Raw genomic sequence first — 26148 nt, 5'->3', positions numbered from 1 at the left:
CTCTGCCGGCAGCCACAGGACGGTGACTGAGGCCTCTACACTCCTCAGCATGGCTCTCATCTCCCACCCAGATCTGGGGCCACAGACACCTCTCCCCACCCCTGCTGCCCCTGTGAGCAAGCTGTTCTTGTGAAACACGGTCATAGTTTGTCAGGAGGAACTGTTTTCTATGGGAATACAAATCAGTGTTGATACCAATACACTCACATGTCCAGCCATGGGTGGAAAGGGAAGGGACAGTCGTTCTGGGGTGTCTTTGCACACCCCTAGGCCCCTAAGGCCAGTCCCCACAGCCACAGCCAGATGGGTCCTCCTCCCTCAGTTGAACGAGATGTTGCTGCACAGAAATCCCACAAGTCCCACAAAGGGACCCCACGGTCACTACCCTTAGACACACCTGTAACAGGTGCCCCATGAACTTCCCTGCGCCCATTCCCCTTGTTGCATCCTCATTGGGATTAAGAGGTAGCTGCCTCAACCACGCTCCACATTGCAGTAGTCCCAGTGGGACTAGAGAACGCTCCCGCTACGAGCAGGCAGACAGTCCTGTCCCCATGGCCAAGACTTTTCCTCTCTGGTCAGGCCACCCACACAGGAAACCCTGGATGAGCGGAGGGTCACCCCAGCGCCATCGCCTGGCCACTTCAGGGAAGCAGAGAGAAGCTCCAAAAAGACAAGGGCTGTCTCCAGGCTCCGTCCTAGAAACTGGTTAGTGGCCAGAGGGCTGAGAGGCACAAAAGCAGCTCTCCCTCCCCAGACGGTTCAGGGATGCAGAAGGTGCTACAGATGCCCCAGAAGGCCCCTAGCCAAGCAGGCTTTCGAGAAGGGGATGATGAGGGGGTCCCTGGGGCAAGTGAGAGCTGTGCGTTCCCAGGGGCAGCCTGAGGAGTCCTTGTCTATGTGGAGGAAAGGTTTGGTCACCTGTAGATTCACAGCTCCTGTGACCTCCCTCACCCTTCCTTCCTCTCAGGATCGCTCTCTGTGGAACAGCTCCACACGCACAAGATAACAGTGGCCTGAGAGCATTTCCCACCAAAACTATCTTTATTCACAATTTTCATACATCACTCCAAAGGTCCTGCCCACACCCACCTCCCCCACCTCCCTAACCCCCCACCATCCCACTCCCCCTCCCCGCCCTGGTGGTCCTGCCCTCCCTCCCCCCCACATCCTCCAGGATCAGCACTGGGGTGAGGAGGAGCCCCTAGGCTCCCCTGGGGGCCGCCCTGGGGGGCTCGCCCTGGAGGGCCGGCCCGCCTGTTCCCTACTGGCTGCAGCGCTTCCTCTTCCTGTTCCTCCTCTTCCCTGTGCCAAACGGGTCACGCTTTCTCTTTCTTGGCTGTGAGGGGCGAGCCAGCCCCAGAGCCAAGGCTGGCCTCGCAGAGACCCCGTGGGCAGCCCCGGGGATGGGCAGCTTCTCAGCAGCGGCTGGGCGCCCACACAGAGCCCGCTTCCTCGACTTGGGAGCAGCTGGTGGAGCTGGGCTGAGGCCCCTTCTCTGAGGGGAGGGGGCCTGGGGAGCACTCTGGGCCCCCCAACCTCCAGGGGAGGCCAGGCCTGAGGCAGGGGCAGGACTCTGGGACAGCCGGCAAGGCGGCAGGCTCTGCGGAGAGGCCAAGAGGGAGGCCAGGCTGGAGAGCTCCTCCTCGTCCTCACTGGCCGCGTCCCTGGGCCCTCGGGCCTCCCGAACAGGAGACGCCTCTCTGAGAACAGACGCATCCCTGGGTCCCAGTCGACGGCCAGTGCGCCTTTGACCCTGGGGAAGGGAGGGCCGCCCGGCCCGGGATGCAGAGACCTCCTGACGTCCTCGAGAGGGAACAAAGACTTTGGGCCCGAACGGGCCAGTGTCTGCTCGGATGGGCCTATGAAGAGCCTCAAAATCAATCTCTGGTGGGCAGGCTTCATCACTGACCCCTCGATGGCGGTCTTGGTCGTGCCTCTGGGCAGCTTGGCCAGTGTGGGACTCAGAAGGACTTGAGCCCATTCCGGGTGCACTGTGGCTCGGGGCTGCCGGCCCACCCTCTTCCTCTTTCAAGGCCAGGAGTTGTTTCTGCACCAGCTGGTAGGAGGGAGGAGGACAGTGACGGCTCCACGCGCACGTGTGAGAGGAGGAGCACTGGGCAGTGGGACAATGGCCCTGGGGGGGAGGAGGGGACGGGTGACCCCAGGACTAGACTCCAAATACAGACACGGTGGCATTCCTGCCATCCTCCTGCACCTTATTCCCAGCTGTGTGTCCTTCCCTCCGCTCCCGGCTCCCCATCCTCTCCTTGCTATCACCCTGTGCTGCACCCACCCCAGAGAGGGCCCTTCCCCATGCCAGGCCTCCGAGGCAGGGAAGGGATGGACAGAGCCATGTGGGCCTCCTGCTCTGGGGCCCTACCTCTCCCCTGCTCACTGGGGTCCCTCCGTGCCCTGGTCTTCCTGGGTGTCCCTTGTCTCCCCTGTTCTACCTGCGATCCCTCCCTCCTCGGGCTCCCCTGGGCCACCTGGTTTCCCCTGTCCCCTGGATCACCTGGGGTCCCCCCTCCCCTGGAGTCCCCTGGCTCCCTAAGTGTCCCTCTCCCTCCCCTGGCTCACTTCTTCAGGGGTTAGTCCTTCCTCCTGCTTCAGCTCCTCAGCAAGGGCCGAGAGATCCAGCTGTGGGTCTGGGGAAGACAATTCTGCCAGGAATCGAGGGTGAATGACTGCCTCCACCTCGGACAGAAAGAAGAGGCTGTGCGCATCCTTGGCCAGGAGTGGCCTGTGACACAAGAAGACCAGGAGGGAAAGTGAAAAGCAGAGCCCCACCCCCACTCTCCTCCACAAGGCGGGGATGGTCAGCACACACACACACACACACACACACACAAACATGCACATACACAGTCACACACAAAGGAGCACATATACAGATGCACAGACACACAAAGGCATACACACAGACACAAACATATACACACATACATCTGCGTAAACCTCCCCTAACACCAGGCTCAGGAACAAGGAGTTGAGCTTAAGTCACATCGGCCTGAGCAGAACCCAGATCTTGGGTGCTGAGAGTTCCATGCCCTGGCATCTTGTAGACCCCAGGCTCCAGGCCCAGCCTACCTTGGTGACAGAGTCTTCTCGGGAACGCAGCTCGTCAGTGTAGCTCAAGAGACACGGGTCCAAGTAGGTGTCGTCCTCTTCCTGCTTCAGCTCATTTCCGGCCTTTCCACATTCTGCATCTGACTTGCCTGTGGCTGACTTGCCTGTGGCTGAGTGGACGGGCCCCACCAGCGCCACCATCCTGTCCACAGACTCCCTCACAGCCTCAGGGGGAATCTCCTTGGGCGCCTTGGGCTCCGGGGTCCGCTGGGATCTGTGTGGCTTCGGGTGCGAGGGCTGGGCCCTGGGGCCGGACATCCTGGGAGCACAGGCTGAGGCAGAGCAGGAGGAAGGGAAGGAAGGTGAGGGTCTCCCGGTCCACCTCCTGACCACCGAGCGCACGTTGGTGAGGGCATTGTTTGGGGGACGTTGATGTGGGTGTGGGAGGGGTCAGGACCATCTGAAGCCTCATGCACAGTTGGAGAGGGGAGGTTGGGGGTCATCTAAGAGAGTCACAAGTAAGGAAGTGGGGAACCTCCAATTTTCTAGGGGTCTCCCCATCAAGCCTACTTCTTAGGCAGACTTCGTGTGGGGTCCTTTCACAGGGAGGTGTGAGAGGAGTTACAAAACTGACCAAGTCAATAGCCCGTAGTGACAAAGGGCAGCTGAGACCCCACCCCCCCACACCCCGCCTCGGTGGCTGTTTTGGTTGAAAGACCAATGCCCCTGTCTTGAAAGAAAAGGATCCACATGGGGACAGTGGCCAACCCTAGGCCCCTGTTACCTGTGCCTTCAACTCCAGTGGGAACCTGGGTGCCTGGCTGAAGGCCCACTTTCGGGGCTGGGGGCCCCCGAGGATCCAGCTTCGGTGGGTCCTGCGCGCACTGCATCCATTGCAAATTCTGAATGTGCATCTCCTCCTCGGCCGCAAATTCCATGAACCTGGGGGGTGACGGAGGCACAGGCCACCCTGAGAAAAAGGCCTGGGTTCTGGAGCCCAACAAAGGCAGCCAAGAATGAGGCACTGGGAGAGGATGTGCCTTGGGGCCGTCAAGGCCCTGTGAGGTGCTGTCCACAGCAGAGAGCTGCTCCTGGAAGTGATAACAAGATCTGGGACCCTTCCTGCCTCACCAGCACTGGAGGGCATTCAACAGCATAGACCCAGGTCGCTGAATTGAACCAGGTCAACGGGACACATGGCTGACCCAGGGGGCACCCTCCTCATGCCCCCGTTCCCATCCAGAACCACATGAAGGGCTGACAGCCAGAGGCTGGAACAGGCATGTGTCCCCACAGGGGTTCTTGCCCGAATCCAGGACACTGGGCTAGGACTCAGAGTCCTGGAACATAGACCTGGAGACAGGGCCCAGGAGAGGCTGGACGATGTGGATGCTGAGCTTAGAGGAGAGGCCTTCCCTTCCTCTGAGAGGCGCTCGTTTGTTTGCTTTTGTTTCTTAAACCAAGGGGATTACCATGGAGCAAACACTGGAAGGGCCGGAGACCCTTGGGCCGACGACAGCTGGTTTCCCCAGCCTCTTCAGGGATGCCAGGGTACCCACTCAGGGCACTTTTCATGAGGAGAGGTGGTCCCAAATCTATGTCAGTGGCCGCCAGCCACCCACCACTAAGGAAGCAGCAGGCTGGCGGGTGGAGCTCTTTCCCCGGCCCAGCCCATATGGCCGGAGTTGGACCCCTACTGGACTCACAGCTTCACCCTGCCCCGTCCTGAGACCTTCATGTCAAGGTAAGGGTAGGTCAAAATCAGGGGAGGGCAGAGCTCCTGGTGGAGGAAGGACAGAAGTCTCAAACTCTCAAGGTGAGGGAGGGGTTTCTGGAGGACAGTAGGGCCCCTGGGCTGCGGGGACCCTGTGCTGGGTGACAGCCCTTCTCCTCTGTCCTCTCTGATGAGCACCCCCACGGCCAGATCCTGCCCTCACCCACTCGCCTCACCCTCCACGCAGCCCCTGGGTCCAGGACGCTGACTCACTTTTGCGCCGTCTCGTAGTAGATCATCCGGTCAAGGTTGCTCCTGCGCCGCCATTCCTGCACGGCCCTCCACAGTCCCTCCTCCAGCGGCATGGTGGGATTCAGGTGGGCCAGGGATCGAAGCACTGGGCTGTAAGCCCTCGGGGTCAGTCTCTGGGACCAGCCCAGCCCCCACCTGCCTGACCCCACCCGCCAATGTACCCACACATCACTCAACCCAGCATGACTGAGCAACAGGAGGGTGAGAGGCAGGTGTCTGGGAGGGCAAAGACAAGCCTTCCCGGCCACTGCTGTCACCGCCTCACACTCACTCAAGGATGACCATCCACTCCCAGGCTAGAGCTGGCACATTGTGCCTTGGGGAGCTCTTTTCCTCCTCAAGGCTGCATTTTCATAATAAAAATCACTATCATCAATGAGGCGTGGCATGTGCCAAGCAATCTGCTAACACTTCATAGATTAGCCCAAGGAGTCTTCTGCACAGTCCTCTGAGTGAAGTGTAATTGTCCCCTTTTTACGAGGGACCGGAGGTGTAGGATGGAAATGCCTGCCAGGCTCCCAACTCTAGTGGGAGCGAGCCCACGCCCTTAGGAGAGCTCTACCATCACCCTGTTCCTAGTGGAATTCTCCACAACGAAGTGGAGGCATGCATAAAGCGCTCTCCTGGGCCCCGCGCTCCTCCTCCTCCTCTGAAGTGACCTCCCCTGGCCACGTACACTCAAGTCCTGCATGAAGGAGACGGCACCACAGGAGAGTGCGGCATCCACTCCTTGGCTCCTCACCTTACACCACGACCCTCTCTGACTGCAAGTCTTCAGTCCATATTACCATGAGAATCATGGAAGAGCAAGCTGGCCAGACTCACAGGGTGGTGGGGCCAGTTGAGATGGGGCACATGTCAGTCCTGATGTCATGGACTGGCAGGCCCACCCATGTGACCGACAGTGTGCCTTCTCATAGCACGGACATCGCCCTCACACCTTCCTTCCAGTATCCCTAGAAACCTAACGTGCGAGTCCATCCCCAGTTCCTCTTTATCTAAAAGCTCCCATAAGCTCAGGACCCCCTGAGCGTTCACTCACATGAGAAAGCAGGAAAAAGCTTCTGCATCAGGACTCAGGCAAAAGTGTCTCCGGGCCAGGGGCTTGACGTGCTGCCAACGTAGGAAGTTACTGTACTCGCTCTTGGTGTTAGAGGAGCCATCCTGCGAGGCGTTGGACTCGTTGGTGGCCAGGCGGCCCTCCCTGGAAGTGCCATGTGGCCATGGCCCAGAGTTCACTGGGCGAATGATAGGGGCCAGCTGGGCAGCTGGTGGTGGAGCTTGAGGAGGAAAGCCTGGGGTCCAGCCTCCCTTGCCAGCCTGACTAACTCCAACAGCTGAAGCAGTCACAACGGTCCCCATCACAGGGGTTGCTAAGAATACGGGTGCAGGACATGCAGCGCTCCTGCTGAGGGCCCCTGCAGCGCTCCAGTTGAGGGGGGCCTGAGTAACGACAAAGGTCTGAGTCTGGGGGACCTCCACTGTCCTCCCTTGTGACCTGACTTGGACAGTGAGGTTGCAAGCCCCAGGGGCACTGGGGCCACGGCCACCATTAGCCACCAAAGGCGTCCTGGGGAAAGCTGGCAGCAGCAGGCTGCTGCCAGGAGGGAATGCTGGCGTGATGGGACGTGGCAGGTGCTGCTGCCAGGGTGGCCGGTGCTGGGCGCCAGGAATGGGTGGAGGGAAGGGCACTGCCGTGAAAGTAGACAAGGAGGCCCCGGGGGTCATGGTCATATCCGTTCCCAGCACTGCAGATGCTGTGGAGGCAAAGGAAAGGAGTGAATGCAGGAGGAGAATGGGCACATGGCACTGAGGCTTTCTGTGGCATCAGACTGTAAATCTCCACAGGGGAGGGACACTTGGACAAGGGAAACTGTGCAGCATGCAAATGTCTTCCAGTGATTTTCATGCCCTGACCTCCAGTTGAGAATTATTCCACTGGTGACCCCGCGCCCATCCACCAAGGGCCCTGACCCGTCTGCCGAGAAGAAATCGCCTCAGCAAGCACTGACTTGGAGAGCCTCCCTAAGGCACCCCCTGGCACCTAAGCCTCACAGGCTCTCTCCCAAGACCTGCAACTGTGTGGACAGCCGCTCTGTGAGAAATGCCCCTCAGCCGGCGTACTAGCAGGTAGGGACCTTCTCCAAGGTAATTTCTAGGCCCCCAAAGGCCCTTTGTGGACAGCTATTGTGTAAAATATTAGGGCCCCACCTCCTCCTCAGTCCTCCTTTTCCTGATGCTCAGTAGAAATCCCCTCTTTCTTTCCTTGCCTCACAAAACAAAACAAAATGCTGGAAAATCTCTCTCTAATGGAATCCCGATACAAACCCAGAACACTGGCCCAGAATGCACCTGCATCTCAGAACAACCCACAGCAGACACGTAACATGGGCCAGGTCCTGCCACCCCCTCCCCAGTGCCCAGAGTCACTGTCATCACTCAGGAGTTCTGTTCCTAGGAGGCGGGGGTGGGGGGAGTGGTGTGTGAGAAGTAGGCACGTGTCCCTTAGATTCTGTCATTTCACAGCCAGTGATGGCTGCAGAGGATTAAAGAAGGGCCAGGGAATTGTCATGTTACATTGGTCATGGGAGTACAGACCGCCTGTGGTCCTTCCCCTTCCAGCTCCCAATAACGGAAAGACAATCTGAGAAGCAGGCATAAGCCAGTTGCCACGGCGATCAAATTGTCTGGAACACATCCCTGTTCAGGAGAACAAGGTCCACACCACGGTGCACCTAATTAACCAGAACAGGTGTCATAGGACGTTTAATAATAACACAGAAGATCGTCTTCCTGCCCCTGGGCTACACTCCTTCCCCCTTTAAAAGAGGAAGCAGCCTTCACAGACATTCCACCCGAAACAACCCCACTCCACATCTGTCCCCTGTCCATGAAGGAGTGACAGGAAATATGAACAAACTCTTCCTCTCAAGGCAGCCTGAGGGTCCACCATGAGATACTGGATGAGATGAAGTTAAGTCTGAAGAACTGCGATTCCACAAAAGGAAGAACAATTCAGAACAACTCAGGAACCTGAGCCGTTTCTTGGCTGAAGTTACACGGTTGCCCATCCCCTGTTGAATCCCAAGCAACAGTTACCTGAACTGAGAAGTGAGCTCTGGGCTGGGAGGAGTGGACGAGGTGTGGGCTGCGGCAGTTAGAGTAACCTCCTGCCTAGCTCTCGGAGAGGACACTTCACTGCAGGTGTGGCCACACACAGCCCCACTGAATAGTTTTCTCACCAAGACCATCTCTCCCCACGGCCCCCTTAGATACAGTATGCTCCTGTTCAAATCCCTTAGAAAGATACGGTGAGGCAAGCTTCAGGTGCCTCAGGAACACAAGACAGGTCTAGGCTTTCCTCATGACCCTCTGTGTCACCACCAGGACATCACACACATCCTTACACACACGTTTCAAAGTGGCTTGTCTCCCTTCTAGAAAGAATCAACCTGCCTGCTGCCATCCTTTCTCCATAGCCAGGGCGATTCCTCTTGATCCACCTCCAATGACCCCTCCTCCCCAGTGCAGTCTCAGGTTTCTTCAGGCTCCCCAGTCTCCCCAGGTGAAATGTCCTTGTGTGTCCAGTGCTCTCTTCTCCCTCTACTTCAGTCCAACTGTGTGCCCACCGTGAAGTGTCACGTGTGAACCCGAAGGATGGGAGGGATGGCAGGGTCTCTGAGAACACACCCCCAGCCTATAGGCTTACCTCCTTCTGAAGCCATCCTGCAGGCTTGGGCACGGACTACTGCTGCCTGGTAGCCTCAATGAGAAAAGTCAAGACCGGGACCCAGAGAGTGACCTGCTTCAGCAGACGCTCAGGATCCAAGTGAAGGAGGGGCAGGTTTGAATCATAAGGGTAGAATGTGGCTGAAACGTTCTGCAGTGGGGGAGGGGCAGAGGGCACGTGGGTCTGGGTAGGGTGGGGGTGGGGAGACATTCCACGAGGGCTCTGGCAGGTAGGCAAGAACCGGAAGTTCCTTCCACCTCACACAGTGGCAACACAATTGGTGTGGGCCTCTTTACGCAGTTTATAGACTGTTTTTTTGATTCACGGCACCGAGGTTGGACTTGACGGTCCCTTCCTTTCACTTCTTTTTCCATCAACCTAGTTTTGTGTCCCTCAACACACTCTGCTTCCTACCTGGCTCTTGACTTACTTCAACAGAGACTAGACTTCCTGAACAAAATTCAGAACTGTTAGTCTGATAAACACTTGGGTATTTATGGCCACATGGAACTGAGTATTTGAAATTAGGATTGTCTCAGCAGATCCAGTGTCTTTGACTGCTGTATGTGCATCACTCCTAAGGGAGTGGTCCTTGTGCTCCAACCAACATCCAGCAGGACCAGCCTTACTAATGATCCTTTGTGCTGGAAAGCCCCCGTCCATGAAAAAACCGTCATGCAGCCCCCATGTCCAAGACCAGAATTCACTAAATGTCTTTCTCATAGTATTCCATGGTTGTAAAAGATTTAGTTTTGTACCTTTTAAATGATTTTAGTATAATATTTTAAGCGAGCCACACCTTCTCATGGTTCAAAATTAAATTGTGCAAAATGGAATATGCAGTGGCGAGTCCTCCTCCCACCTCTTTCCCCTGTCAACCCAATCCTCTTTCCCGGAGGAAACCAGTGTTATCTCTTTCACTAAAATCTTCCCAGAGATACGTCATGCAACTAAAAACGAAGGCAATCTGTTTTCAGTTTGTAAAATGCCTTCATTTTTTTTCTAGTTGAAAATTCATATATGTTCCAATATATCTGAGGATATTTCCAATGATTGTCTTTGTACGGGTATCGTGGCTCCTCTGTTTCTGCACTAGATTCCTAGAACAAGAATTTCTAGTCTCTTAAATTTCAAAGCACCTGAAAGAATAGGGTGGCTCGATCTAGTAAAGAAAAGTAACAAATGCCTAACTGAATTTGACTTTTGAATTTCACATAAACAATGACTTCATTTTTAGTACAACTTTGTCCCATGCAACATTTTGGACATAGTTTTACTGCAAATTCTTTCCCTGTTTATCTGAAATTTACATTTAACTTGAAATCTGTATTTTATCTGGCAACGCTACCAAAAAATCAGAACATACTAAGCTATTCTCAGTTACTCATCCTTATGACAAAGAGAACTTGGAGTGACGAGACTCAAGTGTGCACCTTGGCTCCAACAGAAAACACAACTGTAAACATACACAAAATCTGCAGGCTCTTTGGATGAAATGGATTTGGAAGAGCCATCATATAGCACTGAACATCTTGGCTTATTAGCGGTAAGGACAGAAGTAAGGAACAAGAAGGCAGAAAATCTTCTTCTCTTTCCTTATGTTAAAGGGACTAAACATCCTAGAGCCCTGGTTTTTCTAGGTGTTAAAAGTCCACTACCCATGAGATGGATGTGCACCTTGACACAATGCCAAGAGTTTATCCACCAGTGTCCAATCCCCATTCAGACAAGCCCACTTCCATCGAAATCCTAGCCTGCAAGCCCTGCTTACAAGTTTGTTCATTTCCTGTCTGCATTACATACACTTGCTCTTTACAATCTAGGCTCATCGTTGCATATGGCCCCATCTGCATGGGAATCATGGTAGCATTCCTTTTACAAAACTTGATTATTATTTTCATATTGAGAATCCATGTCAGTCAGTTTACCACTATCAAAATGATATGAAAGGGTATTCGTGTTTTGTGTCGTGAGAAGAGAGGACTGTTAGGAAACTTGTCAAGGGAGATGAAGGCTGAAAACCTCAGAGGATGGCAACCAAATCTCTTGGGAGACGAGATTCTCTCACTGCTGTAGCTGCAGTAGAACTCCAACTGATTGTGGGGTGTTGGGGAAGGAAACAGAGGTTTAGAAGGACTGTTCCACAGTGTGAAAAAGACTCCTCTTGGTGTTTAAGAAGTTTTTTGCCCCTTGTCAGGAAAAACTGACTCAGAAGAAGATGAGAAGATAAGGTGAGAATATTTCAAGCAACATCATGGTGAAACTTTATATCTAAAGAAACTTTAGACATAAAGTTTCTAAATGAACTTTATATCTAAAAAAACTCCTGTCGGGGACTGAAAAAAATAAACAGTTTGGGAATATCGCTCAGTACTGGAGCTTTTACAATGAAGGAAAACGCATATGATTTTCACCCAATAACTTCATACTAGAGGGATGGTGAGGCAAAATATTGTACCCAGGCACTCGAGAAAGGCAGGCTTCCTTGTTGCTTCCTCCCTTTGTTCAGTCATTCAACCAATTATTTACAAGATTCTCACTCATAATTCTGATACAGTATTTGAAGGACTCTTCTCAAGGCCACTGATACAAAAATTGCACTGTGCAAAAATTAGCCAGTCCCAATTCTGCAATCACTTTTGTAATACTTCAAAATCCTACACCCCAGGGACAGAGATAATCAAATTAGCCCCAATGTAATTTGGGAAGAGCAGTCACAGAAGGGAGTATCTAAAAGTCCTTTGGATCATGATCTCTGACTATTCCTGCACAGAGGCTGCGGGCAGGCATTGACTACTGAGAAAAAACAACTCTGGACATGCATCACAAGCCTCAGAAGACAGTTCATCTTCCACTCAATCACGAAACATTAAAGAAACGAAGCATTACCATGTTTGTGTCTTGTGGAGTTTTCAAGTCTGTGCACTTGGAGGCGCTTAGTGCTGTTAGATGTGAGGGGTCTTCAGAGGCATCCTGTTGAGTGAGAAATGCTCTAATCTTGCAATTGACCAGAAAGAGGATCTGATGATTGAAGTTTCTTTGGGAAGTATTACAAAGTCAGGTCAGTAAGTTGATCCCGCTACTATTTTTGTTGTTGTTGTTGCTTTTAATGCCAGCTGAAAGTCTGCAAGATATTACAAAAAAGGAGGGAGGGAAAGTAAAATTGTTCCCATACTACCTGCTGTGTTGAAATTGGCCCAGATTGTCCACTCTCTCTCAAAGTTATTTAAAAAAAAAAAAAAACCGTACAAAGGAAACACCTGTGAATCAACATTTATTGAAAAACCTCCATGTATTAAATACACTGAGAAAAAATATTCTAGTAGAGTAAATGCGTTTGGAAAAACTCTAGAAACGGAGTCAGGAGACAGTATCTTAAGAGTGTTTCCCAGGTCTGAATTCTTTGCTAGAATTGTTCTTTAACGGAAACTTCAGGCTTGCTAGGAAAAAGGACCTACTGTTTTTTGAAAGGCATAAACAGGAACCAAGGAACTGCAGTCCAAAGGGCATGAAAGCACTTGCCCCAATTGGAGGCTACTGTGCTTAGAGCGGAGCTCTCCAGAACTCTTTGTAGCTAAGTGCATGGGTTTCACGTGTGCAATAGAAAAATCACGAGTGCACATCTCACAAGAGCTGGTTTTAAGAAGAGACCAGCACGAAAGTTCCCGGCGAGGAGCGTCGCCAGAGCCGCTCCGCAGCGTGCCCGACACTCCAGCTCGCTCCTCTCTGGCAGAGAGCTGCAGGACCAGATGCCCGCGTGCCCCGCGCCTGCACGCCTGCGCACGCCCACTGGGGCGGGGCTCTCGGGCACCCGGACCGCCGTCCTCCCACGGCTCCTGGCGTCTGTTGGGGCAGTTGGCTCCGGAAGAGAGGAGCGCATGCGCAAGCGTGGAGGGTGGGGCCCCAAGGGCCGTCCGGCGAGGGCGGGGTCTGTCATGGCGGCCTCGAGAGTCAATTCCAGGAACCCTGAGGTAAGGGGTACAGGGACTTTTGACCCCTCAGGTGTCACCGCTCTGCGCTGTTGTTCACCCTGTGGGTTGTTTGTGCCCTTGTCCGTGTACGGAGACTCCCCACAATGTGGATTCACGCCCCCATAGAGCTCGATTCCCTTGAGGGGTTTACCCCAGGGTTATTGGCCCCACTGGAGAGCCGGCTGCATGAAGGGGTCAGTGATTGCAGGGCTTACAGTGGGGGGGAAATAGTGTGTGTGAGCTATTAAACAGGTGCCGTTCTAGGCTGCGCGTTCTGAAGAGTACAAAAGCTAGAGGGACGTTCTTGCGAGTTGAAAACCCTCGCCTGGTTCCAAAGGTGTAGCTCAGGTGATTGGAAAATGAGTGAAGATGGAAGGAACACACTCATGGTTTCACTAGTGTCTTCCTTCTTATCATAAAAACATCAATCAACACTTATGTCCAAACTGCATTCTTTTGTCAGTGATGGGAGCAACTTTGCTGAATGCGGTAATAAACATGTATTTGTAGTCTGATGTCACATCATGATTGATTTGCAAGCATAGATGGGGTCTGTACATATTTAATTGGTTGGTGGGAATCTGATATGTAGTCAAATGTGTGGGTTGGTTTTGTCTGTGGATGTTTGTGTTTGAAGGGAGGTCGTGCCTGTGTTTTTGTGAGAGCGTGTAAGAGTGAGTGTTGTACTTGGAGGGTGTTGAGATGTGACGCAGGCATACTCAAGGAGTTGGTGGTTAGGTGTTTGTAATTTGGTGTTTGGGGAATATGTTTACATGTGTTCTTTTCACCCATGAATTTGGGGATTTATGTGTGTCTAATGGTGGATTTGGAAGGATTATCTGCATATGCATAAGGGCAATGTCAGGAGAAGTAGTGGTGTATATTACTTTGGGTGTCCAGTCTGTTTATTTTGTATATTTGGGGAATGTAGGATGATCATTTGTGTATTCAGGGCATGTTGTATGGTTATGGGGTGTTTGTGTGTGTGCATTTTCAGGAGCTGTCTATGTATATTTGGATGTGTAGAGGGCAAGTCTGTGGCTATTGTATGGGACTGGTGGATGTTGTTTATGTAGGTATGTTGTGTTTGTATGATTCTGTATTCTGCAAGATGGCAGAGTTAGTTCTGTGTGAGAGGTTGGGAATGTGGGGTTATGTATATGCCGGTAGTGTGGTACTGTATGTGTATTTGGAACAAAGGGCATATAGGGTGATATTATTGCATATTTGTAGTGTACTGGGTAATTGTGGTTCTATTTGGGACTTGTGGAGAGTTATGTGTTAAATGAGTTTGTGTGTGTATTCAAGGGGCATGGCCACTTGGAGGAATATTTGCTGAGGCTGTGCATTTGTAATTTTCAGTAGGAGCCTCTGAAGCTTATGTATTTTGGGAAGTGAGTATATGTGTATCCGATAAAGAGGTGGGGTTCTATGTTTCTACGGGGAAGTTGGACAATTGCATTTCTATGTATTAGAAATATGTGATACGGGTATTTGTGAGTACTTGCATATGTGTGAGCTGGCTCCTAATAGCTAGGGATAATTTGCTATATGGAAGTTGTTTCATAAATGGTTTGCTGGAGATACTTCCATGTATCTTACTTGTGTATTCAAATCTGTGTGTGTGTCCATCATCAGGTTCATGCATTATCAATGTTCGTTCATAAGGTATGGAGTTGTTAGGAGTATTCAAAGTGTATATCTTCGGAGAATGCTAGGGTGTTTCTACATGTGTTTGGTAGGAGTAAGAGGTGGTCTGTCTATATATTCAGGGTGAGGGTAGAAATATATATATATAAACACCCACACACACATACACAGTTTATATGTTGGGGTAGTGGCGGGGAGCTTGTATTCTGGAGAGGTAGCATAATGTATAGTGTTTGGGAGGGGATCTGTATGTTCAGGGCTTGGGAATATTTGCATGTGTGTGTCCATAGGTGTGTGAGAATTGTGCATGTATATTAGTAAGACTGCAGAGGTTGTCGGTGTTTTTCTGTTTTGAGTGTGTCTGAGCATTTGGGGTGTATACTCATGGGTCGTTTGTGGGTGTGTGTATTTGTGATTTGTGAGTATATCAGGAGGCTTAGAGTCCTCTATGTGTCTATTTCAGAATGTAATGCCTGAAGAATTGAGTGGTGTTGCTTGTATGTGTGTTCTCAGTATTAGTGAGGTGGACTTATATGTACAGTTGACCCTTGAACAACACACGTTTGAACCACACGGGTCCACTTATAGTGGATTTTTTTTCCAGTAAATACTACAGGACTACTACACGATCCATGGATGCAGAAACACTGCATGGAGGGTTGGCGCCCTAACCCCCAAGTTGTTCAAGGGTCAGCTGTATTTGATAAGTATAGGTTATTTGTGGCTGTGTGTGTTTTTGAGTTCCTGGGGCTTCTGGGGTATGTATTCTGGGGGATGTGAGAGTTTAGTTTGTGTGTTTGGAAACCAGTAGACGGTGTAGGTTATGTGTGTGTGCAGGAATCCTGGAGTATATGTATTTTAGGGCTGTGGGACTGCATATGGGTCTTTTTTGGGTTGCACGTGAGACAGTTGTGTACTTGGTGAGCCTGTGTGTTTAGGTACTCAGTGTGTACATCTGGATGGCATATTGGTTGCACGTGTTTGTTTTCAGGCCCATGTTGTGCGTGTATATATAGTTGTGAGAGTGGAATGTGAATATTCAGGGTGAGTAAGGTTTCGTCTGTAAAAATTTAGATCGTAAGAGGTGGTCTGTTTGTGTATTTATTCAGGGTGAGGGTAGAAATGTACGTGTGTGTTCAGGATATATATATATATATATATATGTATATGTACAAACACATATGTATATGTGGTATCCTTTTGGTTCTATATCTGTGGTGGGAGTTGAGGGTTCTACTTGGGGTGTAAGTGGATTGTGTGCACAAATTCATAGGAAAAGGTATGGGATGTGCTGGAACTGGTTCATACTATCTTGGGATAGTCAATGGTGCATATCTCTTCCCAGCTCTGTGTTCAGTGATGTCAGGTGGGTAGCTTGAAATTGGTCATGCTGGGAATATTTCTACCATGTAGATAGCATAAGTGAAGTCTTTCCCACCTTTCTCGGAGAGTGTTTTAGCACTTACCAGCAGACCACTGATGTGCGTGTTTGGATGTATGTATGTATGAAGCAAGAATATTTGGGCATCGGTGGATACGTATGGGACACCCATGTGAATTGTGAGTGGGGCATCTGGGGCTATGGGCCCCTGTATATGTGCATTGACCCTGGTAATTGTGAATCATTGCATTGCTCCTATCAGGTTGGTCTGTTCTTTAGGGCCAAAGAATCCCCATAAATGTTGTAGATTCCCAGTAGAAATCATGCAGATGGATACAGGGGTGTCTGTACCTTAGGCAGGTGGACACTCCTTCAGCATTTGTGTGGTCCTAGCATCTGGTCCCTAGAAGGGGGGGCCTGGTGGACAGATGGCCATGCAGAGCAGAACCTTCACAGGTGTGTTGTTGGCGTGACAGGCAGCAGTCAGAAAGTCACGGGGCTTCCTGGATAGGAGGTCAGATGACCAAGGGCTCTCCCAGGAAAATACCCTGAGAATCAGTTGGACAGCTACAGGCGTTACTGGCTCTTCTGGGGCACAGCTGACGTGCAAGGACACCCTCCACACGGGGTCCAGAGCCACGTGTCCCTGAGCCCAACTGCCCCAGGGTGGTGGGAACTGTTGCGTATCAGGCTGGTCAACTGTATCACTAGGTCTCAACCAACCTGTCTCCATGGAAATCTAAGTCCTCAGGGATAGGCAGGACCTCTAGGGATCAGTGAGCTGACAAGGACAGAGGTGGGGAGGCTTTGTCCCTGAGGGAGAGTTGGGGACTGAGACCTGGAGAGCCTGGGGAGTCCCACTCTGAGGAGATATGGCTCTGATGTTCCCAAACCCTTTAGCCATGTTCTCTGTTCTTTTCTGAAGGCTCAAGATGCTTCTAACAGTGGGAAGCTTATCTCAGTTTCATGTTTCTCTGATAGGATGAACTGACCCTTTTATTCACTCTTCCACATCGAGCTGCAGACCCATCAGATGGAACCATGTGATCATTGTGGCCACCAGCTGACCCCACAGCCACCTTGTGCCTCCGTTGGACCCACCCAGGAATTTCTGAGCCTTCTTTATGGTGAGTCTTGTGGCCTTTTCTCCCTCATTGTGAATCCTCCTGCCAATAAAACATGCTGTGAATGTTAACAAAAGGAAACCTCAACTAGAATTGGAGTCTGGAAGGCCCGTAGAGGGAGCTCTCATGCCGTGTCACTCATCATCCATTACCCCAACAGGAAGAGGTCATTTAGTGACCCCAAACAGGAAGTGCAACCACTTTACTACCCCAGCTGGAGGAGGGAAGACTTCCTTCCTGGCCAGCAACAAGAAATAGAAAATAGAAATAGCTAATAGAGAATTCCGCAGTTTAGCCAATGAGAAGCCATTGTCACCTGAAGTTTCACTTTCCTCCAGTGAACTTTCATTTTTTCCCTTGATGATGACTTTTTTTCCTTGTCTCACCCTCTTTACTTTGAAAGCCTTCTGGGACTTCCCTGGTGGTCCAGGGGCTAAGACTCTGCTCTTCCAATGCACAGGGCATGGGTTCGATCCCTGGTCGGGGAACTCAGATTTCCACATGCCATGTGGCGTGGCCAAAAAACAAAAAGCCTTCCATGTTGTGTAACCCGTTGGAGTATCTCCCTTTCTGTCAGATGAGATGCTGCCTGATTCATGAATCGTTTAATAAAGCCAATTTATTCAAACTTCAAAGTAAATCTTCAAATTTACTCAGTTCAATTTTGTTTTTTAATACATTGGTGGCATTCAGAGGTGGCCACTAACAGTTGAATATGTATCCCTCCAGAAATGTTCTGTATCAAAATATGTATGTGCACTTTTCTAAAATCCACTCTTATGATTCCTCCTGCTAACAGGATGATTTTATGACTTAATGCTTATCTTTTTAAAAAGAAAAAGATAAATATATTGGTGGCAGTGATGGGATCTGAAGCAAATTTCTGATAACATTTGGGACAAGGAGAAACAGGTGTGGTGCCCACAACTCCTTTGAGTTCACTGTCTTTCTTGCCATTCCTGAAGGTTGTTGGTAAGCTCCTCTTGGTTTGAGCTCCATTCTCTTTGATTGAGTTTGTGCTCGCCATCTAATTGGCTTTCCTTTACAGGGCAGGTCAGTTTGGCTGGTAGAGGATTCTCCCTGAGGCCAAACCCCTAGCCTTTCTGATGGAAATTCCCAGGACACAGTAACATCTCTTGGTTATTGCCAGTATATTTTGGAGTGGGAAACCCTAGCCCCTAATTTTGTTCCCTGGATTCCACATTGGGCACTGCTGGCAGTGTAGTCTGCACTTGCCCATCTGTTTGGAATCAGCCCTCAGTTTCCATGCTTGGAACTGTTGGTGGCGGCTATAGTTCTCCATTTTGTTTGGCATCAGTTTGCAGTCCCCATTCCTTGGGATCTGCTGGTTGGATCTTCTTCCTCAGTCCAGGGATCCCTGGGAATTGGTGGTGGTGCATACCAGGCCTTCTTTTGGCCAGGACATAGTGACATCTCTTTGTTACTGCTGATATATTAAGGCGCAGTTCTTTGGTGTGTTCTTTTGGGTTGACAAAGGCTAGCTAAGGAAATGAGATCCTTTATCACCAAAGAGTTGAGAATGCCAGCTTCTGGCACACCTGCTTATTTTATATTTGAGAACTATGGTCCTGGAGGCTGTACATATTTGGAAAGATGGCAAAATTATACTAATATTGATCTAGAATTACAATGGTCATTGTGGGGAATGTTCCAGTTAGACAAGATTGTTCATTTAAGGAAAAAACTAGAGAGCAAGGGTTCCCAAATTGGACAGGGAGAATGAGATGCCTGCTTTAGCTGGTATGTAAAAGTTTACAGAAGGTTTCAAGATTCCAAAATAGCTTCGTTTAGAGACTTAGAACAAAAAGCTAATGAAAAATTGAAGAGACAAAAGGTACCTGAAACAAAAGACCATAGGACGGATGTGACTGCAGATTTAACTCCTACTGTCCCCCCCTTTCCTTTTTCACCTGAGTACTCTTGTTTTCCTCATTTTCTGTCTGAAATACTTTTCTATTCCCAAGAGAATATTTAACAATTGCCATTTAAAGTAAAACTAGCTGAGGTTGCAGGTGAGCCCCCTCAGGTGTCCTTTACCCCTTGGTCAAAGACTGAACTGAGAGCTATAGTCAAAGAATTCTCTAAACCTAGGGAGGAACCCCCAACATTTTTTGAAGAATTTAGAGTCACTGTCACGGCCTATGTCCCCAAACTGCTAGATCTTTATCCGCTTGTACACATGTTGGTAGGACTGGGGGAAGCCCCAGAATGGACGCGGGAAGCAAAATGACATAATCCCTAGGATGATATTCAAGATCCTCGACCTAAAAAGGCTTGCAGAATAACAACTAACCTTTTATAAGCTATTCCTAAAATCTTCCCTGCTCACACTTGGTCTATTATTAATTGGCCTAATAATGATTGGTCTATTATTCACTCATACAAACAAAAGAGGGGTGAATCTGTGGAAGACTTTAGAGCCAGTTTGTAGGCTCTCTTTTTACAGCATTTGGGGTTCCAAGCACTAAAAAGGCCACTCAGCCTACTTTAACTGCCCTCTTTGTAAATGGATTATCTTCTGAGATTAATGGATTGATAAAAGGGCAGAAAATAGGCTGGGAGGCTGTAGCCCTGACTGAACTCCTGACTGTAGCTGAGCATTTTGAAAGGACCTTGGAGTAAGATCACAAACAGAAATCCACCAAGCTCATAGCCTTACAGTTACAACAGCTCTAAGGCAAGAGACACAAAATAACACCTAGGCCTCCCCCATTACAACCTCCTAGGGGTCCATGATCAATTCGATGACCCAAAGTTGATGTTTCATTTGTAATCAGTGAGGACACTGGGAAAAAAGGTGTCCTCAAAGGTCCTATGCAAACTCTTCACAAATGCTCTCGTATCTGTCTCAAAGGGAGGGCCCCCCCCATGACCCTCTCCCCTAGTTGGCAGAACTCCAGAGGTTCTCTGGTAAACGATTGCGAGCAATTACCTTAAATAGCCCAGAGGAAAATATAATGAAAATTAATGAAAAACTGCCAAATTTTAGTTGATACTGGAGCTATGCTTTCTACTTTAAACCCCACTCTCATATTCTACTTTGAAATCTACATTAAACCCTAACCCTAACTGTAAACGTAATTGCCTAACCCTTTAACACCCTAGCCCTAGCCCTAGCCCTAGCCCTAACCAGATCTGTGCTTTCTACTCTAAATCCCACCCTCAAAGAACAACAGGTCCCTCTGAGTCAAGAGGATGTTTCCATAGTGGGAGTACCTAATAAAGTTCAGAGAGAATTTTTATCTCAACCAAGATTCCTTTTTGCTATGCAATATAGCCCCAGTTAATCTATTTGGTAGAGATCTCTTTTCTAACTTAAAAGGGCCAGTACATTTTGCCTCCAGTGGAGATCTCACCTTAAAGTTTCCTGATCAACCTGAACCTGATTATTTATGTTCCTTACAATCTGTCCTGGACATAAAAGAGGAAGTTCCGCACAAGTTCTCTAATTTGATGGAGATGCCTGCAAATTTGGGGGCTACTTCTGACAGTGTTAACATCAGAAGAATAAAAAAATGCAAACCTATAAAGATTCAGATAGATGTAGCTAAACCTCTCCCTAGGTTTCCTCAACAACTATTAAAGCCTGCGGTCATACAAGGTCTCACAGCTCTTGTAGAAGACTTAATCTCCCGGGAGGTAGTCATTCCTGTACTCGTCCCTGCAGCATGCCAGTCTTGCCTGGTTGGAAACCTGGCAGGATGGCGATTTGTCCAGGACTTGGGAGCTGTTAATAAAAATAGTTATTCCCTGTTTTCCTGTTGTTCCAAACCTAGCCACCCTTCTGTCACAAGTTTCAACTGACTTGGAATGGTTTACTGTTGGAGACCTTTGTTCACCTTTCTTCAGCATCCCGGAGACCCAACAGCCAATATCTATATGCCTTTACTTGGAACAATCAACAATATACCTGCACTTTTATGCCTCAAGGGTTCACTGGGACCCCTTCTTTTTTCTCCCAAGTACTTCACCAAGATTTAAGTACCCTCTAGTTCCCTGAGAAATCCGCCTTTTTACCATATGGAGATAACCTCCTGCTGTACTCAGCTACTGTAAAGACTCCATAAGGCATGCATAAAAGATTCCATTTATTTGCTGCAACAGTTAGCTGAGAAAGAACACAAAGGAAAAATTACAATTATCTCTAGACACTGTTCATTACCTAGGACATAATCTAAGCACTGAAGGAATTCAGCTATGTCCAGAGAGAATTAGGCTGATAACAGGAACTTCCTAGACTCACAACTAAGTGCTAGCATTGTGGATTTCTAGGTTTAGCTGGTTATTGCAAGCTCTGGGTTCCAAATTTTTCCCTGTTACCTCTTCCACTCTATGAACTTATTAAAGATTTAGTTCCTGAATCCTTTGCTTGGGGAGATAAACATAAGCAGGCTTTTATAAGGCTAAAACAAGCACTGCAAGAGCTGCCTGCCTTAGGGTTACCCAAATGATCAGGTTCAGGTTGATCCGGAAACTTTAAGGTGAGATCTCCACTGGAGGCAAAATATATTAGCCCTTTTAAGTTAGCAAAGAGATCTCTACCTAATAGATTAACTTTAGGTTATTCAAAACCTTTTACTTGATTTGTGCATGAATGGCATAATCAGGCCCCGCGGAACTATGTGAGCATGGTAGTAAACATAGGCCTATTGCCTATTATAGCATGCAACTTGATTCAGTTGCTTATGCCTATCTCAGTTGTCTTAAGGTTATAGCCACAACTGCAAATTTAGTGGAAGCCTTGGCAGATTTGACTCTAGGAAATGAAGTTTATTTGCAAACTCCACACATTGTCCACAGTCTTCTTAACTCTGAATTGACAACATTTCACTGCAAGTGTCACTAGCTTCACTTCCTGTGAAATCCTGCTTTCACCACCTAATCTTTATCTTAAACTTTACAACGTTCTCCATCCTGCTACACTACTACCTCTGTCTTACAAAGGTGAGGACCATGACTGCAAGGTAACAGTGTCCCATGGGAATTCCCTGGTAGTCCATTGGTTAGGACTCCGAGCTTCCACTGCAGGGAGTGCGGGTTCGATCTCTGGTCGAGGAACTAAGATCCCACAAGCCACGTGGCGCAGCCCAAAGCAAAAACAAACACAAAACACAAAAACAAAACAAACAAACAGAAAACAATGTCCCATTTTGTGACACCGTGTCCTGAGTAAAGATGTTACCAAGTCCAAGCTTGCTGTGCTTGCCGCACGACAGGCCAATAAATCGGAGATGAGGTGTTGAGGCCAGGAATATGACTTTATTCGGAAAGCCAGCAGACCGAGAAGACGGCGGACTAAAGTCTCAAAATAACCATCTTATCGGGGTTTGGCTGCCAGTTTCTTTTATAGCACAGAGAGGGGGAGGAGATGAGGAGGTAAAGTAAAAGGGCCATAAGTTTTGCGAATATTCCCTGGAATGGCCAGCCTCAGGGAGGGGATGTGTTCGTTTCTTCTTAATTGCAGCCATCCACAGGTGGACAGAGTCCGTATGTTTCCCTGAACAAAGGCACTTTGGTTTAACATTCAGGCAGAGGAACAGGGTTCCCTGAGGCAGGCCATTATGTACAGACAGTATCCTTTTAGTGAACCAAAGCAGCGGAAGGCAAACCTTAAAGTCAAAGAAACAGATCCAACGTGTAGTCAGATTTGGCTCCTCCCTGTTCCAATTCCCTACTGTCAATGTCCATTCCACAGTCTTGCGGAAAAAGGGGTGACGGCCCTTCTAATTGCTTTGTCAGATGGAACTTTTCGGGAGTGTCCACCATCGGTGCCAGTGTTCCAAATGTTGTTTTTTTTTTTTTTTTGTTCCTCTCTGGAAAGTGTCTCCTTTACACCTGTAGCCTTAAAAAAAAAAAATTCTCAGCCTAAAAGTTGAGAGTTATGATCTATTTGACGGGAATTTTGAGAGCTTCAAGCCTGGGAAGCAGCATCTCAAGTTAAGGAATTTGGCAGTTTTCTATGTATGGGAAGATGCAAGAGTCTGGGCTCACTGAAATCATTCATTTGCTATGTACCTCAGCTACCCGGGGCCTGTATCCTATATTCTCATATCCTGAGTTTTGTCAGGGCTCACCGGCTCACGCTGGAGGGCTGCAATCGCTAATGACTGATGGGTCAGGCAATATTCCATTTCTCAGATCCTCTCCTCTGGGTCAGGATTTTGACCAATATTTGGGAGACATTTCAGGATCAAATTTTGTCCCACGGTGCTGGGAGGAACATCCCAGGTCAGGGGAGAATTCTTGATATGCCACTCCAGGTGCTAGTTTTTGGACTAGGCCCTATTGATAATTAAAGATCCTCTGGATCCTCTATCTCATTATGAGCCAGGAGACATTTTCCCTTGTTGCTTCCTCCCATACCTAGAATCACACTATTACAATTATTTTATGTTATAAATGTGATCTATTTCCTCAAGATGTTTAGCCGTAGAAGTATTGTTGGAGGCCTGGTTACATACTGGGTACTGTAAGAGACACCCATCTTATAAAGTAGACAGGATATAAGTAATGCAGCTAGTAACGTTAACAAAGACACAGTGCAGCAGGGAGACACAAAGAGCAAACAATCTGGAAACAAAGAACAATGATCAGTGTAACTACTTATAATCCAATTGCAATGGCGAGCGACCAGAGGTACCATAACTGATTTAGTGAGCCATCCGCTGTTTCAGTGTACCAGCAGTGCATACTTAGACATGCACGGCTTAATCTTTGAGACAAGCATATGCTACTGGCAGGATCAACCAAGTAGAGAGAAAAAGATAAATATTTCAATTCTGCGTACATGGGTATAATTTAACAAATTACTGTAAGTCATAATTAGTTTAAGGGGAGGGTTTTGCTTACACCTGGAAAACACAGATTGAAAACAGTCATTTTTCAGATAGAAACCATAAAAATTATAACCATAGTCACCAGTTTACCCAGTCATGTGCAACTAATCGTTTTTGTTACAGCTTTATGAAGCCATCAGGTTTCCCATTAGAATTCTTCAAGATCTTACCCAGTTCGCCTTTATGGTCTGAAAACCAGAAAGTTGTATTTATCCAAAGGTCCCTTCTATAAATCTTCTTGAAGAGGAAGCATTTTTGCAGAGACATCAGAGTGAAACCGTAACTGTGTACAATGACGAAAGACTTAAGAAGGCACTTTTTTTTTTTCCTTTGGGTGTAATCCAGATTTTATTGCTTATTATGTCATTCCATACAACTTTAGGTAAACACGTTGAGAAAATATACTGGGAGTATTAAACAGATGATGGCAATATTGATGAAAATGTTCAAGTGTTTTACATAAGGTAGTAAGAGGCACCGCTGCCACCATCACCCACCCCACCCCCCCCCCCCCGAAATTTGTACATTTCGTATACAAAGAGTAAAAATAGTTCATTGGCATTTCACTAGCATTATTCTTTGTAATCTATGAACCACGATATGCCTGAATAATTTCAGAATCTTCAGAGCAAAACAAAGCATTTTCTTCCACTAGCAGACATAGCAGTTTCAGTTTCTTTAAAAAACAAGCAAACAAATCAGCACAACAAAAACTATACACACAATCCCAAAACAAAAAAGTTGGCATATTCCAGTGGTCCGGAATTTTGACGTTTCTATCGCATTAATTCAAGAAATAAAATGTGATTCAGCATTTAAAAATGAGACAAGCTTCTTCACCATAGTTATACTTACTTTATCATTGAAACGATTTAACTGAAGCCAATGTTAACCCAGCAAAAACCATGGCTATAACTCAAACTGCTCTTTTGATAAAGAAACTTCTTTAAAAGTTAACTGTTCTTTAAAAACTCAGACCCGAGCTGCACAGGTGTAATTGAGGAACTGACAACTGACTCTTCCAGAAACCACAGCAGCAGTTCTAAGTGTTTTTGAAGCTGGGGAGTATATACAGAATCACTGTAAATGGCACATACACATCAGTAACTTCCTGCTAAAACAGCATTTGAAAGACTTCTAGGTCTATTTTTACAAAGATGAGTGGGCTGAGACATACATTTGGCTACTTGAAAAGAAACAAAGAGAAGGCACGTTTAAATCTGATTACGATGCAATTGACAAAGTAACGTGGTTACTGCGGTGACATGCAACACTTTCCGATAATAAAGAGAATTCTGACTGGTCACATTTTACCAGGACATACCAGATTTTAGGAACTCCATATAATCTGTAGAATACCTGTATCATTTGGCATACAATGTAACCTAAGAAGATTTATTGCTTATTTGACAACACTTCCCGTGTAATTCAACATACCAAGTCAACCTAATTAGTTAATATCTCTTTGGGGTGTTTCAGGGGCCCTTTGAAGCACCCCAAAGTTAGCTAGAGGTCGAAGGAACTTCATTATAATTTGATTTGGGAAGTTTTGTCCGAAAAATAAGAAAAGGGTTAAAAACCGTCACGTAGGATCACATGTCACTGTGAAACAATAGTTATTCAGTTAGCCAAAGTACCAACAAGAGATTTCAAAGGCAAGTACAGAACAGATCTCTTAAAAGGTAGAAAAACTTAAAATCTGGTATCAAAAGCAGTCGAAAATCTTAAGAAACCTTGTCTTCTTAACAGAGAGAAAAGCGAAATTCAGGTTTTGCACCAGCTTACTTTTAAAATTTATTGACTCAATTAAACTTAGTCAATCCTGACCACGTACAGAACTCTTTTTTTCAGGGTCCACTTTCCATAAACCTTCTGTCACTTATTTTAGCACAATTCTGACTTTCAAGTGGTCAAATATCTGGAGAGACTAATTTTAGATAGACCTTCCTAAAAGATAAGTATTTTTAAAAGTTCACCTAAAGGTCTTATTTCATTTGCATTTTCTTTCCTTAAAAGTTTCTTCACATCAGGTTATTTCCCTGCTGACAAATTTGCAATAGATATAACAAGATTTTATTTAGCTTATATTAAACCTAGGCACAATAAAAGTATTATACTTAATGTTGATGACTCTAACAGCATGTCTATATTAATTAGATCAACAAACGAACGTTACTACCAGGTCTTAATTAATACTGAATATTTCCCAGTTCACATGAACCTGAAGCTCATTTAGCTCAATTTCTCTTGTATTTAGAATAGTTTGGTTTGTAAGTGCTCACTTTTCTTTAAGCCAATTAAATAGAGCTCATCCACAAATCAACCTCAGCAATGTTATCC

General features: G+C 47.8%; 1 protein-coding gene across 1 annotated transcript in view; it reads right to left on the bottom strand.

The window, feature by feature from the left end:
- Positions 1-1264: 1264 nt before the first annotated feature.
- Positions 1265-26148, bottom strand: part of LOC137763458 (NUT family member 2G-like) — a 60332-nt gene continuing 35448 nt past the window's right edge. The window contains exons 2-7 of the mRNA XM_068541969.1: positions 6138-6852; positions 5057-5185; positions 3854-4011; positions 3091-3401; positions 2581-2697; positions 1265-2059 (exon numbers count right to left, since the gene is read on the bottom strand). Of these exons, the coding sequence (XP_068398070.1) occupies positions 1265-2059; positions 2581-2697; positions 3091-3401; positions 3854-4011; positions 5057-5185; positions 6138-6852 (2225 nt within the window). The remainder of the gene's footprint in view (positions 2060-2580; positions 2698-3090; positions 3402-3853; positions 4012-5056; positions 5186-6137; positions 6853-26148) is intronic.

The sequence above is a fragment of the Eschrichtius robustus genome, chromosome 4 (assembly GCF_028021215.1).
Source record: "Eschrichtius robustus isolate mEscRob2 chromosome 4, mEscRob2.pri, whole genome shotgun sequence".
NCBI lineage: Eukaryota > Metazoa > Chordata > Mammalia > Artiodactyla > Eschrichtiidae > Eschrichtius > Eschrichtius robustus.
The sequence above is the reverse complement of the archived record's forward strand: the minus strand, read 5'-3'. Positions and strand labels throughout refer to the sequence as shown.